General features: G+C 36.9%; 1 protein-coding gene across 1 annotated transcript in view; it reads right to left on the bottom strand.

Moving 5' to 3' along the window:
- Efna5 (ephrin-A5) overlaps positions 1–19,230 on the bottom strand; it is a gene marked incomplete in the record, with an annotated part of 269,292 nt that overhangs the window by 33,298 nt on the left and 216,764 nt on the right. Inside the window, 1 exon segment of the mRNA XM_005382179.2 lies at positions 12,229–12,521. Within this exon segment, the coding sequence (XP_005382236.1) occupies positions 12,229–12,521 (293 nt within the window).

The raw sequence follows: 19,230 nt of genomic DNA, 5'->3' as shown, positions 1-19,230 counted from the left end.
GGATGCTGGATATTTTATCCCAGCATCAAGAAAGTAACTAAGACAGTTCTCAAGGTGCAGTACAATCACCTACAGGAAAACAGCTGAAAAGCTTGCTTAAAATGGATCCCTATTCTGCTACTCATACAAATAAGTGAATCAGGTTTTCTTGAAGTAGGTTCCAAAAATATGAAATTCTATGCCTCTATCACCACAGATGACTCATTCAGTTTTCAATCCTGAGACCCGAATTCCACTTTTCTCCTCAAGTCAAGACTTCACATCTTTAATCTCTCCCTCCTGAAGCAACCTTCCATCTCCTTTATGAGCAGTGCTAATCTTGCAACACATTTCATTTTCTACCTTGTCATTATTTTCAGGGATATATGTTTCCCACATTGGATTGTGACCTTCTGAAGGACAAAGATGACAAGTACTCTCCATTGTCACTCTGCGGTCCCTAAGACATACTACCTTGGCCAACTAGGGAAAGCCAGCTCAGTAAACACTGATGCACTGCCTAATAAGAATGTAATATGCAATACTGAAGTGCGCCTTTCCACGGCCACAGTCAATTTTCTGCAAATATAATGATGCACAAGTACAGACAGCCTCAAGTACAGCTCAATAAATGGATTTATATAGCATTTTGAATATAAATACGTTAGGAAATAGCTTTAATAAATCTTCTAAAATGGACTTTAATAATAAACACATCATACTAAAAGGTCAGAAATTTTGCCATTTGACTAAACTAATAAGCCAGCAAATGTTATTGATTTAGCAATTCCACTTAATATAAACATAATAAAATCCTATGCAAGAAATTAAAACTATACAACGATGGCAACAGAGCTAAAGGCATTATATAAACAACAGAAATTCAAGTAAAGGGTATTAATATCCCTGAGATTAGAATAATTTGTCATAAGTACCAGTGCTGTCCCTGGTATGTGTTTTTGAATATCGCTTGCCATTCATAGATAAGAGTTAAGAATGCCTTTGGAGTCAGAATGCCTTTGCTCAAGTCTGCACTCCACCTGAACAAATGTGTCATTTTAGGCGAGTTATTTTACCTATTGGTGCTTCAGTTTCCTCATCTGTAAAATCGGAAAAACAACAGTGCCTAACACACAGCTGTGAGTAGATATGAATGAGTTAGTACATGTGAGCACATAGGCTAGATAAGTCCTCACATGTTATGATTACACAACCAGCAGCATCTAGCCCTATGACAAATAATTTTAATTATTTATACAACAATCCCTAAACCAGTCTTCCCTTCTAAAATGTACTTCTCTCTACTGCCTGTTAGAGAATTCTGAACTCTTCCGACTAGCATTAATGGCCATCTGCAACTGGCTCGATCTATTTGGTTTTATTTTCCAAATACTCTGGACTCCACTCACACTCAGTTTTACATTTACCCTTGTCTTTGCTGTTCTGATCTCCTTATCAGGAGAGGGGAGGTGAAGGGTGGCCAATGGATTTCCCAGCTCTGGCAACCTCTTTCATGAACCAGTGCCAAGACCTCTTGTGTAAAATCCGGGTGCTGTTCAGGACTTCCACATTTTACAGGATTTCAAACGTTAGATATTCTCAAAGTGACCTTTTCTTCTCTAGAACCCTCCACCCTCTTTCTTGTGAACAGATATGTAAGAACTCCAAATCTATGAGAAAGTAGTGGATCTTAAGTAACAAGAGCAACAGCAATAGCAGTTACAAGTAACAATAATAGTTGTAACAACAATTTGCAGCTGCTGTATTGCGTAAAGAGAAAGTACAGCAGTCCCTGGCAGGTCATTTAACAAGCTGCAATTCTGAGGGAGTTGTTCATAAGGCTTGTAATATATCCACCAATGTCTACACTGTGGTATTGATTCTGTTAATGAAATTTAACCTCTGAAAAATGACTCAGGGAACCAAAGAGACAATACAGTCTCAATAGTCTTGCTAATCATTAAATGTCCACAGTACAATTGAAAGGGAGATAGTGAATGGCCTTTCTTGATTATGTCATCCTATTTTGAACTCACAAAGCATTATATTCTGCTCTACTTTGTTTTACAACTCTCTGCACCTTTTGATATGTGAATGTCAGGAACAAGGTAAGATAAAGTTTCCCTGCATATTTCTCATTAGCTAGTTTTAGAACAAAGTTTGCCTTAAGTTCTAGAGTGAGTTTATATAATAAAGTAGGATTGGTACAGTGATTTAACAATGATGTTTGAAATCTGTTTCCCTTTCTCTACAAATTTGATTATGAACCTGAGGGTGTGCTCAGTGGTAGAAGAGTACAGGCATAGCATGTGACAGGCCCTGGGTTAAATCCCCAGCAATCTAATTGTTTAAAAAATGATATAAGAGAATAAGAGCTTTCATATGGAGGCAAACTGCATGGGCTTAAATCCAAACGTCTTTACTATGTGATCCTCAGCAAGTTCTTTAACCTCTCCAAGCCTGGGCTGTTTCATCTATACGACAGAGGTAACAATACCACCTCCTAATAAGCATTTGATGAGTTAAAACACGTACAGTGCTTCATAATCATGCTTGGCACATGGAGTACGTGCCAATAAATGCTAAGGTACTGTGACTATGATGATCAGAACAAGAGGTAAGGGAGTAGTTATTAATTGAGGCATACATTAGCCTTTAGCAAAAGACTGAGATAAACTTTGCTTAAATCTCTGCAGAATTCATCACGGTGTCTTAAAACTGGCGGGCCTGAGCTCCCCAGGTGAATAAGGCCAGACCATGAAGCAATGTATTGAAAGTAAAACATCAGCCCATCCATGTTTCGGCCCCTAGTTTATTTTACTTGACTTCAACTTCCTCCTTAAAATTCTACTTAAATTAGAATGAGAATTCCTGAATTGAAGGGTGAGGACCCAACGAATACGTTAAAGCAAAACTTATAGTGAAACTTCATCAATTCAGATTTCAGTTTCTAACAATCGACTTCAGGAGAAAATTAACTTTTAAAAATGCCTAAAATAAGAAACAAAGCAAATTTTATATTAGAAGCCCAGTACCGGAGGTAATGAAAATCAGACAAAGCGAAGATGAAAACAATACACCTTCATTTTGTAATAATTCAGAGCATGTAATTTATTTGTAAGGATGTGGTGGATAAGGGAACGCTAACTAAAAACTAACTCTTCACTGACCTTAATGTAGAGAAAGCTGGTTGGATATGTTGTACATCTCCAAAAATAGTAAAATTAAAAGATATTATCACTCCAGTTCCTGACAATAATAGACCAGCTGGCTGTTCTCCAATTCATAATATTTTACTTTGGGGACTCACAAATAATTAATATTTTGTAAAACCAAACCTGGATATATTATACATATTAAAGTTTTGTTCCTAATGTGGATTTTATACAATCTGCCTAAAAGAAATCCAATGGAAAAGCAGCCTGTTGCCAAAGTCCACATATTTTCCTGATCAAACAGAGGTAAGCCATATCCCTAGATACCATATTTCAAGCCCACAGGATACTCATGAACTAAAATAATGAATGATAATGCCTCATTCTCTGCATTAATATTAAAGAAAAGAGAAAATAGAAAACTTTATAGCCACTATCAGCTCTCTGAATCGTAAATCTCAAGTTTTGAGAGTTGCTTCCCAAAAGGGTAGGGAGCAGGGATGAGTTGTGAGAGAGCTTCGGAGCCTGGAGATATTTTTTAGCCAGCCAGCAAAGCACCAACACAAATTTCTACATATCTCTGGCTGTGAAAAGTCTCATTTGTGGTGATTTATATTTCCTCATAAAGAACTCTGTAGATAATATAGGCCTGCTGTGAGGCTGTATGACAACTTTCAAACCAAGAGTTACACGACCATTCTGTTAAAATAGAGCAAGAATAGATGAGTGGGGAAATCTGTAGAAATAGTATTTCTTCTGATGAAAGCCCACAATCCTATTTTTTCCAGCATGCACCATATTCAGAGAGTTACCTTTCGCTCTATTGTGTATGTCTCATGGATAAGATTTGGATTGTGTATACTAGAAAGTATTTTTTCCCTGAAGGTTAACTATGCATTTGGTGTGTGCACATTTGTGTAATTTACCACAAATGACACACAGACCTCGTCACACTGAAATCACTTGCCTTAATAAGTTACTGAGGGAAACACAGAGAATAGCATGCTGACATCCCAAAGTCAATGAAGTATAAACACTGTTATTCCGAGTGTCACGGGTGTGTTATTTCCATCTCTTCTGGCATCTGCTGTGTGTAACACCATACACACGTGCAATACAACAGCTCATTAAGCTGTTTTCAGTTAACTCTAAAGCCAAATTAGAGCATTATATTTTTGTAAGGCTGAGTATTACCGCCTCTCTGTGAAATTACAAAATCAGGTGCATTAATTCTCTAGGAGATGTGGCTGCTTTTGACATTTAGCGACAAAATGAACAATCTTTTAATTTGCCTCACTTTCAGCCTTTATCCTGAGTGTGGCAAAAGGAAGCAAAAGGTGACATAATTTCTTCCTACCCCATAGGAGGTCAGAACTCCACATGCTTCCTCAGTCTCATAAAGGATTTTGAATTCTTAAAAGGAGTACCAGTGAAAATTATTTTGTTTTTGAATCTCTTATCTGAATGTCACAGTCTTTGAAAAATTCAGACAATGGGCGCAGTGCTTATGAGTCTTCAGTTTCTTGTGGCTGATCCATGAATTTCTTTAAAGTCCCAATTATTCACTAGCTTTTAAGGCTCCCTTTGCACACTTTAAGAATGCTTCCAAAGTCAAAACCTTTTAATCAGCTATGTTCACGCCAGTTTCCTTTTCACAGACCTGGCATTCATCTCTGTGATTCTTGTAAACTACTTTCTAAAGTTTTCATTACAAGACCAAATAGCATTGCCAAAAAAAATTTTGAACTAAACAATTTTTTAAAAACTTGCATTTCTGTCCATTGCCTCCTCTTCCTTGGGTTTCACTCGGGCTGCGTGACATGTGTAAGGCGAAGCCATTGCAAGGCCTGGGGCAGCATCCCCGCTTTGCACTACCTAGCTGATGTGCAGCATTCGTGTGCAGATGGTCAACGGGAAGCCAGGCAATAAACAAGTGTTTTCATAAGAGAAAACTACAATTAACACAGAAAATATACTGAAGTCTCTAAATGTTCTCTTTCAGGTTCTTGCTTTAACCTTCATTAAGAGCCCTTGAAATTCATCCATGCTATCCTGAAAGATGGCTGGGGACAACTTGAAACAGACACAACCCTCTAAATTCATTCTTTCAATGAAAAGGTGCATCCTTGCAAGTTCACTAAGCAGTAAAAGGACTAGAAAGACAATACTCTTCCTGAAAATCTTCCAGTATCCAACCGGAGAAAAACTTCCATTCTATTTTCAAAATAAAACAAAATTTTTTAAAAACCTAAATAGATTTTAGGTTTTTCTTTATTTTAGAAAATATTGAAATTCATCAGTTTCCTAACACTGTCTTTCAGTTCTTTTCTGTGCTATATTCTGAAAAACAAATCATGTTCTGGGGTCACATACCTAAAAAAACTAAAAAAGATAAGCTAGCATTTAACCACCACCTTACTGGAAATGCCAGTTAGAAATTTCTTCAATCTCAGCAGAGTTGATCCTAGAACAAATAATGCTAAAATAGGACTTCAGTACTCAAAGACATTTTTCAATAACAAAAGTAAAATGCATACATATGCTGGAGCAAATATTGAGATGCTCATTTTAAGAAAGTACATTGTATTTACAGGTCACCTGCTCTGCAATAGTAAGAGACTATGAACAGTGAAAAAGATTACCTCCTGCTTTGATAATTGTGTCATTTTGACACTCTTCTATTTCAACAAGAAAAATTCAGTAAAAAGGTGGATTCATGTGAACTGTCAGGATCAAAATAATTCTTAATGTAGATTACCAGTGAAAGCCATTGAAAAATCAGTGGCTTCTAAGGGTGAAAGAAGATATCTTTAATCATAAGTAATCCTAGCATAATGCCCTTTAAGAATATTGGAATTAATTTTAAAATTTAAACTTTATGCATTTATTAATTTTTTTTACTAAAGTATCAACCTGGGCTATTGAAGTTGCCTTAACTTTTCAAAAGATGAAGAATATTTTGGATGTGAATTTGAGAAGATACATTCTTAGGAGTTGAGTAGTTCTTTAAGAAGGTATTTTTATGTAGAAGTGCATTCCTGTAATCCCAGCTATTTGGAAGGCTGAGGCAGGAGGATCACACATTTGAAGCAAGCTTGGCTAACTGAGCAAAACATTTTCTCAAAATTAAAAAAATAAATGCAGTTGTGGTAGACTACCCCTGGGTTTGATCTACAACCCCACACACTTCCACAAAAATCATTAAATGAGTCTTGAAGATAGGAAAGATTATAACAAAGAACTTATCATACCCATTTTACAGATGAAGAAGGAGGAGGCTGACAAGGTTAAGTAAACTGTCATGGTCACATAACTATTAGGCATATAGGAGGAAGATTCAGGCCTGTCCCTAGGCTGTACTTACCAGAGTCTGTGCTTTAAAAAACAAACAAAAAACTGTATTTCATTTTCTCCTTTCGTGATGTGTATTCCCAATATACAATTAAAACCATTACAAGAAACTAGGAAAATACTACCAAGTTCACAGTAAATCTGCTTTTCTTAAATATTACAATATAAAGACTTTTTAAAAGAATTTTTTTTTGTTCTATGAGGTTTACTACTAATGATATCCATTCACTCAAATAATATTTATTGAACAACTCTTTTAGATACTGCTTTCTACTATTTTTCATCAAAAATATAATTTTCTGTCAACATTATAAAGCAGATTCTATATATTGTAAAATACTTGCCTGGTGCTATGAACACTTCTGTGAGAAACTACACTCCACACCCAAACAACTCACCAGCAAAAGGCTTTTGAAAGACATAAAAATTGGCAAGTGAAGGAGTTTCTGCTTTATATTACTATTCTGTTCCCCTGAATATTTTTATACCCTTAAAGGGTTAGTCAATAAGCACATTGTACAATGAACTGATTTCTGAAGCTCGTCTTCAAAATTTTAATAAAGTTTCTCTTAGGAATTTAGATTACTTATTTTGTTAATTTAAAAATATTGTGTAAAGCATAACGAAGTTGCCACATGGCCTAAGACAAAGTTGTAAACTTTTAATTAAAATATACAACCAGTTAAGTGTATGCATCCAAGTACCCATCTAATGTGAGCTTAAAATGATATCTATAGTAACAGACAATGTGATCAGCTATAAATATGACTTAGCAAATCCTAGAATTCTCTGCCGTTTTAGTATTATTTTCAGAAAACGGCATTTGTCTTCTTGAGTAGGTTTCTCACTAGAATTCACTAATTCCTGAATCAAGTGTGCAATCAGGATTCAGTCTGAATGCTTTATTTCAGTAAATTTGAAAAGAATTTCTTAGAAAATGTAACTCTCTGGCTTCTGAAGTTATCTGAAATATCTTCTGGATATCCTTTATGGAGCTGAAAATAGATAAATCTTTCTATTATCAAATTTAAGATAGGGAGCGTTTATACAGCACTATTCCCTAAACAGTCAGTGTCAAAGTGTTATTTCTATTTTTATACTGTAAAATATATTTTTCATTCTGAACTATATAAGACCTGGGACTTTATATATATTTTTGCTTCTTTTAATTGCTTACTCAAATTTCCCTGCAGGTCTCCTACTTATTATCTATGTGACCCTTTTTCAAGTTATCTAAATTCATGCCTCAGCTTTTTCACTCATAAAAAGAGAAAAAACAACATCGTCTCACAGTGTTGTTTTCAAGAATTGCAGAATACTTAGAACAGTGCCTTAAGCAGATTAAGTGCTATGTAAACACTGATTAACCTTATTTATTGAATGTCTACTATATGCCAAACAACATAAAATATGGTATACAGCAGAACCAGCAGTGAATAACCAACTATATACAATCGCAAGGCTGATAAGTGACTGAGGTAAAAAATGAAGGCGTGGAAGAGCATAAAGAATGAAGGCAGTATTATTTTTGTACTGGAATGTCAGGACAGACATTTCTGAGCACCCATCTAAGGAGAATGAGGGATAAGGCAGGGGACATGGATGCCTGCGGCAGTAAGAACCTCCAGGAGAGGGACACTAAGCTGCCAAAGCCCTGATTAGGACTGTACTGACAGATACAAGGAAGAGGAAGGAGGGCAGGGTGGCTGGAGCAGAGGGACAATAAGGCAGAGAATCATAAGAGAGGAGATCAGAGACAAGGGTAGAGGAGAGAGGAGCACAGCCATGGAGGATCTTGCTGCCCAGGTCAGAGTGGACTTCGGTTTCGGTAAGAAATAAATCCCCAGGAGGGTTTTGACAAAGTGGTGACACATGCTGTGGAGGTGGGGGCATAGTGAAATTACAGTAACTTCGGTCGCACTAGTAGAGACCACAGATCTCGGGAGCTTGTACAGGGTGGCAGGGAGAAAACTAGTTCAATGATTCCAGCACACCTTTCCACTCTGCATCTCCCCTAAAGCGTTCTCTTTAACCGGTTTTTGTTGACACCGACTAAGAAAGGCAGTGGGCTGGGCCATTATATTGATGCTATTTCTTACCCTGAAACTGCAGACCTCCAGGTAAAATATAATGAGGTTAACATACTAAGCTTTAAGAGATTTCAGAAATCATCCATTATAATCACATTATTCTCTCTAGAGTTAAGACTCTGGAGAGAATAAATTATTTACTACCCATGATTGTGTAACTACTTAGCACAAGAGAAGGGCCTGGGACTCAGTTTCCCTTACTTTAGAAAAGGGTATACTTAAAATTCATGTTTCTATGAACTTCACAAACATAGCTTACAGTGCCCATATTTTAATGATTTTACTTTATCCACAGTAACAGCAGAAAAACTTCTTCTAAACATTTTCTCATTATGGTAATATTTATGAAAAATATTTCTAATGTAAGAATTTTTGAAGCTCATAAATGAGTTTTTTTTAAGTTTCTAAAATGACTCTTTCCTTTAGGAAGTCTTCATAAATAACAAATACCTTAATTGATTGACTAGAAGTTCTGCAAATCTATCACTGGTAGAAATGACCCTGATTTTTTTTTAATAATGTGAGTGTGCCAATTTCTTACCAAATAACTTCTATAGATTAAAAAGCAGTATGTCATAATCAGGAACGGCCCAAGTCAGCAATAATCATGACTATAAATACTTAAAATATTGTCTGATCTAAGGAGAAGAATACCTAACATGGAGTTGTTTGGAGCTGAGTAAAAGATTTAGTATTGTAAAGGACATTTTGTTTTTAAAATAAATTGGAAACCTCTTCTGTGATGTTTTCAGTCACTGCACTGTCTTCATTTTATGAAGAGATTAAAAAGAAAATAAATCTTGTTGCAGATAAAGTAGAACTTGATAAAAGTCCTGACGTGTATCTTTTCTGAGTTCTGGTAATCTGGTTGCGAAATGCCTCCCTTCCCACAAATCCATGTTTGTATCTGAATGTTGGCAATCCACATGACAGTTACCTCAAAGCCTGCCCCTAACACACTGAAGCAGAACAGACAACGGGCAGTTTTCCCCACATTTTTGCCTTGGAAAAGTTAGAAGGGACGTGAGGGCCATGAGGTACTGAAACGTACTCCTGTCCTGGCAACAATATTGGGTGAAATTGCTTAGTGGGCCATCAAGCTTGCTCCTGAGATCAGCAATAGAGTTTCTTGTAATGTGCTAAGCATGAAAAAAAGCCATTTCCCAATCATCGTGTTCATTCCATGCATATTAGGAGAGGAAAATTCAATGGAGGGCCAATTCTCCCCTAAGAATCCTTCAGTTTAATTATGACCACAGTACATTAAACGTCTATAAGATGACCACATTAGCTCTGCAGCTACTGCTCTCTGCAGCAAAAGAGATAGAAGCCCTTTGCCACTGAACAGACAGGGAAGGATGCATCTACGGGTCAAAAACATGGTTGAATATCCAATTTAATTGAACACCAAGCCACTGTGCTTCTTGTAAATGAACATTGCTTGCTGCTAATTTGTGGTATTTTACCTTTCATTAAAAAACATAATTCAAGTTAAACTCAGCTGAACAGCAAAAAGCTCTTGATATTTTGAAGCATTTTGGAACAATTACTTTGACGGGAGCCCTTGACAGTTAAATGAGTCTGTTAAATGAATGTTATAGAAGACACATAATGATTTTTAGTGAAATATTGAATTTAACCACAAATGAAGAGAAACCAGTCATAAGCACTATGGGTATATTTGAATAATAGCATCTTGCTTATGAACCTCAACGGATTCTATAATTTTTAATAATAATCATGCAATCAACTAGTTAGCTGTTTCCCATTTTAGTGCTCTATATTCATTTTTAGTTTATGCCTTTGTTGTATCTTAATCTGAGAAATCAAGAAGAAAATTCAAAACTAGTAATAATTTCCTCTTACATTGGTATAGTATTTTACAAGTAGGCAATTAATAAGATACTGTCCCACAATCAAAGACCTCCTCTTCCCCTTTACTTATTTACTGAATGGGATTCTTTCACAAAGTAAGAAATTAGGAAAAGTCAAAAGCATGCTGTCTGAGAACGTGTGAGTTCACTGTATGCCAGTATTTCCTGCATCTGTGGGACTCAATATTCCTTTTCTTATTTTACATATCGAATGTGAGATAGCATCAAAGCTTTTACATGTTTTCTCATGACTAACAACAGAAATATGTACTGAAATAATAAAACTGGTACTGTTCAATTTCCTTTTTAAATTCAATTCCAATATAAGTGAGAGAGCCCTTTTGATGGTGAAATCCGACTTATTATAAAATTCTGTTTTGTGGAGAGGAAGAGGAGGTAGAAATCTCAGTAAATGCAAAGCATGTGGGTGGGAACATTTGGGCTGGAGAAATGAGTCAGAAAAACAGGAATGTTCTTTATCTCATTCGTCTGGCAAGCTGGGGTGAAAAGTCGGTGCTGAGCTGGCTGAGAGGTACTCCTTGGATCTGCACACCCGGGTGCAGCTGTACTTCCTGATTCTCCCGAGCAGGTGAGGCATAACTTCCCCCAAGTTCCCACTGCACCTGCATTTATCTTTCCTCATTAGTTATTTATACTCTACAATGCCTATTTACATGTCTGCTCCCTATTAAAATGCTACATCCTAAAAACAAAGAGGCTTTTTCCTCAGAGCACCCCCCCCATGGCATTTCTGACCCAACATAAACTGTTCAGTCAATGACTTAAGAATAAATAAGTTTGTAACTCCTTCTGCCGACTGTGAACATTCATAGGAAGACCTACATAGTTTAAACATTTGACACCAGCCAAAGGAGAGTCTGGATTGATAGGCAACTACCTAAAGCAGGTATTACTTAGGACTCTGCTATTCAAAATATTGTCCATAGATCCACTGCGTCTGCTCACCCAGGGGCTTTACACATGTAGAATCTCATGCTCTGACCCAGATCTCAAGTCAGAATATGCACTACAAGGTCCTCACATGACTCTGATGCACAGAGAACCTTGAGAAACTTTTATCTATACTACATAACAGTAAAATGCTTGAAGAAGTGATGGTATATATAATAGAGAAGAAACAAGGGCATGACGTGATTAATGCTGAGAAAGTTTCAGAGCTCTCTCAGGACAGTCAGTGCTTACAGGTGAAAAACTCACTCTTTCCAGCTCCCTGGGAACCCTGGCTAGATACTTCTTCACGCTCTTTATGCTTGAAGACACAGCTGCTCTTAATAATTGTCTTTTCTCCTTGGTGCAAAGAGAGTATTTATTGTCAGCATGCTGACATTTGCAGGAGTTTTGGCTTTCTCTACTAAAACTGTGGATGATTGAAAGGATATGCTGACACCTGAATAAGAAATCCAATGACTCTAAGCTATGTAAATTTAATTATTTCCTTTAATTTTTTCAGGATTTTTTTTTTTTTCTTTTCTTGAGCTTTGGAGAAGTTCTGGCAATTTTCATTTAAAAGAAATACAAGTCAGCAGTGGTTCACTGAACAGGCTGACACGCAATTTCATAAGGGGAGAGACACTGTGTCTTTAATCTAATTTGTGCTCTCAATTCCCAGCTAATGTGCCTAGGGATTGTGATGTACACATTTATGAGGAGACATCTGTAATGTAGAGTCCAGCTCTGCAATTTCCTGATACACGGGTAAAAAAATTAGTCTGGGTTCTTGCAGCTTCCCCGTAGCATGATAAATCTCTATATACTCACAGATATAGAAATACTCTCGGCCCGGCCTGAATTCAAATCCTAGCGAAAAGGGAGTGAAGAGCTGGAATTTTTCAGAGAACTTCAGCGGTCCATTTGGGGAGTGAGGCCGGTTACATTCCCATCTCTTGAACCCTTTGGAAGTGTGGTCGCAGGCACTGTAGCCATCAAAGTTCACCATGTAGAGGACATAGCGCTCAGTCTTATCTTCTGGGACAGAGTCCTCATAATGAGGGCAGAAAACATCCAGGTAGTCATTGATACAGACATCAATGTGGTAGTCACCCCTCTGGAATCTGTTGAAAAAGAATTCAATGATGAGTTCATTTATAGAAGAAAGAGTTTTGCTTGACATTCATAGACGAACACCTTAAAAATTCTGCCACTAAAAGATTTAGTATAAGTTCTCATTGAACACCATTATGATTTGGGGAATAGTTGAAATATTATAGTTTCAAGTGCAAGCAACAATAAGCCACTTTCCAGAGAAATTCTATTATAGTTGCTTCAGAATACTCTACAAATGAAGTACATCACTTTCATTCTAATTATTACATTAAATATTACTCTTTCAGAATGAAGAACTACACGATTTGCTATTTCCCAAGTTTTCTTTTATTCTTAAAATCATATCACATTCAAGAAAAGTTTTTCTTTTTCTACACGTTTGACTTAATAAAGATTTCTGAACAAATGAATGAGCAAACGAAAGAACAACAAATTACTGAATTGTTTCGGTTATTATCGAGGTCATTTTCAAGTTCCTATGTAAACACAGTATACCCCTGCAAAGTCACAGTTCAGAGTTTCCAGCCTCAGTCATTCAAGGATTTTTCCTTAGAATCTAACTAACAATTGGGCGCGGAAACCCCTGCAATTTCACAGAAAGCACAAATACTCCCCGCAACTGTTTTGTCCGGAGGTTTTTTGCAAATAGTCAATCTGAGAGGGTTATTCAGTCCTCCTTGCTGCTGACTGGTTGCTGTCCTGTAACCAGTCTCCTCCATACGAACCAGCATTCCTGCATCGTAACAGGTTGTTCTACTGCATGTAGCTATCTCCAGTGTTCCCGGTTTTTATCATCTTGTTTTGAAATCCTGCATCGTTTTTACTGTTTCTGTTTTGTTTTGTTTTTGTGTTTGTTGTTGTTATTTTGTTATTCTTTTCCTCTTTAAAAAAAAAAAAAAAGCCCTAACATTGCCAAGATGCCACCAAAATGCCATGCACTTTCTAAGGCTTTACTAATACAGTATCTTAGTAAATTAACTTACATAACTGCAGGAGACATAGCATATTTAGGGTTTAAATTATAAAAATAGGCATTTGTAGACATTTTCCTGACCCCATCTGAAATTTGCAGTTTTTCCACAATTCACGGTTGTTCTAGGAACATAACCCCTGTGGATTTCAGCAGTCCACCTTACACAGAAATAGAGCTATACAATGGAGAGCATTAGAATCATAAAATTTAAAAGTTGAGAAGAAAATTCCAAGAACAACATTTTTATTTTAGAAGAAAAGGAAAACAGAATCCTAAGGCACAAAATGAAGGTGTAATAAAGACTTTGGATCTGAGTTCAATGTGTCCCTTAGTAGGTCTACTTCTAAGTAGAAGTCAAAAACTCTTTACCTTATCACTGTGTGGGTGCTCAGTCCTTTTGTATATTAAGAAAATGGAAACCATCTACTGGAAAAATTTTCCTCTTTTGTTTCACATTATTGCTTATGTCCTAGGGCTGGACTGGTAAGACGTGAAAGTAATAAGCCAGAAAATAACAAATACCATGACAAATTCTTCCTGAAAGTTAAAATGCACACAAACCACACACACACACACACACACACACACACACACACCACTATCAGAACTATGACAAAATTTATAGCTGTCTACTTCAATTCTAATCTGACAAAATTTCTCCTTACCTGCTTTAACTAATATCTTTCTCTATCACTTGAAAAGTACTTCACAAGACCCTGTGATGTGCGGAACAGTAATTGTTACAGATACAATTCTCTCAGTCTAGGATCACAGTGGCAAAACCTATAAAACTCCTTTGTTTTTAGCTAGTGAGGAAATTCTTCCCTGAGCTTTCACGAAGGTCCATCATAAAACTCTGTCACTGCTAAAATACAACACTCATAAAATCGTATAATCTTCAGGTCAGGCAGTCGCAGTGTGAATACTTCCCAGTGGAGGTGAGCTAGCCTGTTCCATGTGTAGACATTCTGAATGTTAGAAAGTTTCTAACATTGAGCATAAATCTGCTTCTGTGTAATTTCTACCCAGTGATCCTACTTCTGCTGCCTGGAGTTGCTAAGACCAAATCTAATTCCTCTGCCACAAGTTAGTCCATAAACATTTGGAGAGGTCAGCTATGTCTTTCTGTACTGTCCTTTCTCCAGATAGGAAAATCCTGATCTGATGGTTACTTCCAAGGTTCCTCAATGTTCTTGGCCCTCCTTATGTCCTCTAATTTCCCACTGTTTTCTCCTTAAAATATAGGATTCAAACATAACAAAGAACTCTAGCAGCTCAGGACCAATGTTTACCCCAGAAAAATACAGCACTTTTACTCTAGGCACTAAACTTCATTGGTAAAACTGATAGTCCCTTCTGAAAGGACATTTTAAAAAATGGAGAAACCATTCATTTTGAGTGAGAAGATCTGTGGTTGAGTGAAACAGTCATAAATCACCCTGAGCCTCAGTTTCCTTACATATAAGTTAGGCTATCAATGAGAACCGGCCTGGTATGCCCACATGGCTGCTTCAAGCCTCAGGTGCAGAAACATATGAAAAGCACCCTGTGAATGTAAATGCATGCGGATTTGTGTAAGAGAAATAAGGAAAGATTATCAGGATATTCACTTTGCAGATACAAAATACATAATCGTCTTTAAAAAACAAAAAAACCCACATGTATTTACTTCTTTGTATTTACAGGGATCATGGACTTGCTTTCCTCTTCATTATTAGCAGACACTGATTTGTCAAGATGCAAGGAAAGACTGTGTTGCTTTTAAAAGATTTTTGAACATCAAGGTAACATCACTGCCAAAGTACAAAGAAAAGACACTGCAATGTTCAGATAAAAGAGTGCCGGCATATGAATCACCAGCACTCAGAGTAGCCTGACAGCTCTGGACGAGAGCCAGGCGAGAACTGCAGCAGAAGGCAATGCCCAGATGCACTTTATATTATTATATTATTATTATAGATCTTAAAGACATTCAAGGGGGAGAATTCCTCTTTTCTTAAGTGTCACTCATTTGAGCTTTTACTAGCATTTGGCACTGCTCAAAAGTGAAAATTAAAATTAAAATTGCCATTATCTGGGCCCAGGCTCTTAGGCCTTTATTCTACAATTAAAAAACACTGTCATTTGATACTTCAAATTTACTTTCCTTTTTCCAACTTTTATTCAAGTTAATGCTGCTAAAAAAATTTTTAAAACTTTTAATAAATTTTAATAAAGTGGGGCTGAACAACCCATTGTACAGTGGGTTGACCAGTAATCCTTTCTGGTGACATTTTTATACTGAATGACGTGCTAAGTGAGTTACTGTGGTACCTTTTTAAAAATATGACTACTCTTGTCATTGTTATTTCTATCCTTCTATCAATTAACAAAGAAAAAGATTATTATTTACCATAGAAGTAGTTTACATTTGTTTCAGATGTTTAATTTGCATAAGTTAAGTTTATGAATGTAAATTTCAAGAGATGGACAATATAAGCATAAAACCAATGACAAATTGGGCCCAGAAGAGGCATTTGTATAACCTCACCAAGTATTATCCAAAGAAAAGTTTACAATGAGACATTCTAACACTGTAACAAATCATGTTCTCCGGGTACAAGGCAGCACTGATCCATTCTTCTCTGGTCTTTCTATGAAGAAGCACATGAGTGTGACCACCATTACTGAGTGCTTGTTATGGTCACAGTTGTTATATCTCTACCACTGTCTAACGATGAGGAATCTGAGATAAAGAAATCAAGCAAAGTACCCAACTAATAAAAGTTAGAAGCAGAATGCAACCTCAGAACTAAAGCTGAAGCCTCAGAGCTAAAGCTCCTTACCACTGCACTTTATGAGAGATGGAATCATGAATTCCTGGTCCTTAGCTCTGTTCTGTAGTCAGAAAGAGGACCAATTCTCATTCTCAATGGAACTTCAGTTCTCTCTTTCATTTACTAATCCAAGAGCATGTGCTAATTCCAGGATCTACATATGTTTCACTAGGTTATCATATGAAATCCTGAAAACAAGCCTATTAATTTTATCTATGGGGAAATGAATTTCAGAGAGGATATTATCCTTTTAGTTTGATTTTTCACAATATTTAGCATATTCTCTGCTCTTCCAACCAAAATGGCTCCAAAGCTTCACCAGTCGCAGTAACACCCTCCATTCAACGGGGCCTCTTAACAGCTTGGGCAACATCAGGTGACATTAGGTTTATACTGATCTTCTAGGAGAGTCATGCAGCAAAGCATCCAGCCCTACTCTCTTCACCAGGTTGGTTCCAAACTCCTAACCTGAAAATTGAGGGCACATCAATGTTTAGAATAGCCTCAGATGGTAGGATTAGCTCCTGACTCACACACATCACTGTGGTCTTTCACCAAAATGCAGTGCTGTTAGACTCAGTGCCTGTTCACATAAAGGAATCGCAGAGCAGCTTTCATGAGCTTTAGGTCATATTAAAAGAGGAAATTTACACCTAGAAAGAATGATTTTGCATGACAGTATTTACAAATACCGTGGGGAGCACAGCCATTGCTTTAACACATTTGTTAAGCTCTTGGAAATTTTCTTGTAAATGCCTCCTCTTTCCTCTTTTATTTTCGTAGTTTTATCCATTATGTGTGTGGTTCTACACCTCTCTGGGATCATTTAACTATAATATTTGTCTGCACATGAATAAGGCAGGGATAATTGTAATATCTACTAAATTATCACAATGCTTTACAATGTAGAAGTGTGCATAATTACCATACTTGGAAAAGTGATTGTGTTTGAAAAAAACAATTACAGAAAGCAAGTTATGTATGTAGTAGGATGGTCCCAGAATGGTTGCTGGGTTGCATGGGTGCTCAGGTCAGTTTTTCTTATGACATATAATATTGTCTATCTATGCATCTATCCATCTTCTGTTATGGTAAGAATTCATTTTACACATCTATCAAAATTTGGCAGCAGATTTGTTTAGAATCAAGTCATCTACATTTTGAAAGGATCATTTCAGTTAATTAAGAAGAATTCAGCATGCCAACTAGTCCTGTGCAGTGATATTAAATAGCAGCAATGCGTTATGCACTTTGTGGTAATTCTGCATGATCTAGAGGCCACCTGAAAGGTTGGATAAAAAGCACATCTTAGGGGATACTGACGGTAAAAGTCACAACTGAGGCTGGGACTAGAGATGGAACATGTGCTTCTCTGTACACAAGTGGGTTTGTCTCAGTGTTTACCTGATGACGTTCCATCACATTGCTAAATACCTCGAGTACCTAGGTCCTTTATCAGCCCCAAATGCAAGTTCTCAACTTATGCCCTGTTCTTTGCTCTCCATTTGCTAAGACAAATACATATCGCCTAGCTAGCTTCCTCAGTGAATAGTTATTCATGGCACTGACCTTATTTCCTCCTCTACCATATGCTCCTGCATTGTGAATATTGACAGCTGGGAAAGCCAAATAGAAAGGACACACAAGCAGCGCATGGGTTTCAGTCTGCAGAGGAGCAGCATCGTAATCATGCTCTAAGTTCATCTTTAGCCACTTTTCCCTGCAGTGTTCCTCCTCCCTTTCTGTCCTCATCTGTTAAAGCCAAAATGCATTTCATTTCAGTAGCTGGAAAAGGAAGGGTATGGCGCATATTTAAAAACGTTCTAAATTGGCCTTTAGCATATGTTGCTGGCACAGCAGAGAGCCTGCTTCCAGGGAAATATGTACGAAGGTATTTTATCAAGCAGCTCCTGAGTGGAGTTTCTTCACTCCATAAATATAGAAATAGTATTATCGAAAGGAGACGGTGTTCTCAGAAGTTAGGAAGCTGCACGACATTTCCCTTCCTGTAACGGATTCAAAAATGAAAATGTTATTTCTCACCAACTGGATCCTTGATTATTACATTGTAAATGTATTTTAATCTGTCAAAGAGGTGATTGTCTTAATATTCCTATTTGAACAGTACTCCAATTTCATTTCTTTAATTACAAGGCAAACTAATGTATTACAGTCTGAAAATGAAATGTAAGAGAAGGATGTGATTTATAGTTAAAGATTAAGCAACTTTATCATCTTCGAGTTTCTCCCAGATTTTAAACTAAATCTCAAGCAAATGTATCTTTGGCAGTGCTGTCTTTCAATTCTACTATTATTGATTTAAAGGCTACTTTCTCAGTAAATATCTCTTTTTTAAACAGAAGAATTTCTCATTTGTCCATAACAGGCTAATGGGTCCTGCAACAGATATGGGATTTGGTTTCTAAATATGTTTTGTGAGCTGGGCAGGACAGCAGCCTGTGTTGCATAACATGCTTCTTCTCGTCTCCTTCTGTTCCTCCTTCGGCACAGAATGCAGGCCTTATGGCTCTCCTACCCTAAATCGGAGGATGCTCTTTTTGTTTCTCTGTAGAGGTTACAGCATGAAATACAAACAGCAAATCAGACTTGGTGTGGATAAATAATATTAGCACTACAGAGAGGTGAACAATATGTGTGTTTCTAACTCTAAACCTTTCCTCTCTCTCATGGGCTGCAATATGCCCACCTTTGAGAAGTGCTGGTAATCAGCTTTCCCATTCAGCTCTGAGAAAGTTGGAGGCATGGACAGTGTGATCATGACCAGCCCAGTTGTGGAGGGTGAATGATGACTGAAATATATAATTTTAGCAGATCAATCTAACACTTTCAGGATCTAGAATATATCAATAACAAGTAATATACCTGTGGAAGTGAAGACTGACAAATTAAAGCAGAAACTGTTTACGG

Source organism: Chinchilla lanigera, unplaced genomic scaffold (assembly GCF_000276665.1).
Source record: "Chinchilla lanigera isolate Chin_1 unplaced genomic scaffold, ChiLan1.0 scaffold00017, whole genome shotgun sequence".
Taxonomy (NCBI): domain Eukaryota; kingdom Metazoa; phylum Chordata; class Mammalia; order Rodentia; family Chinchillidae; genus Chinchilla; species Chinchilla lanigera.
The sequence above is the reverse complement of the archived record's forward strand: the minus strand, read 5'-3'. Positions and strand labels throughout refer to the sequence as shown.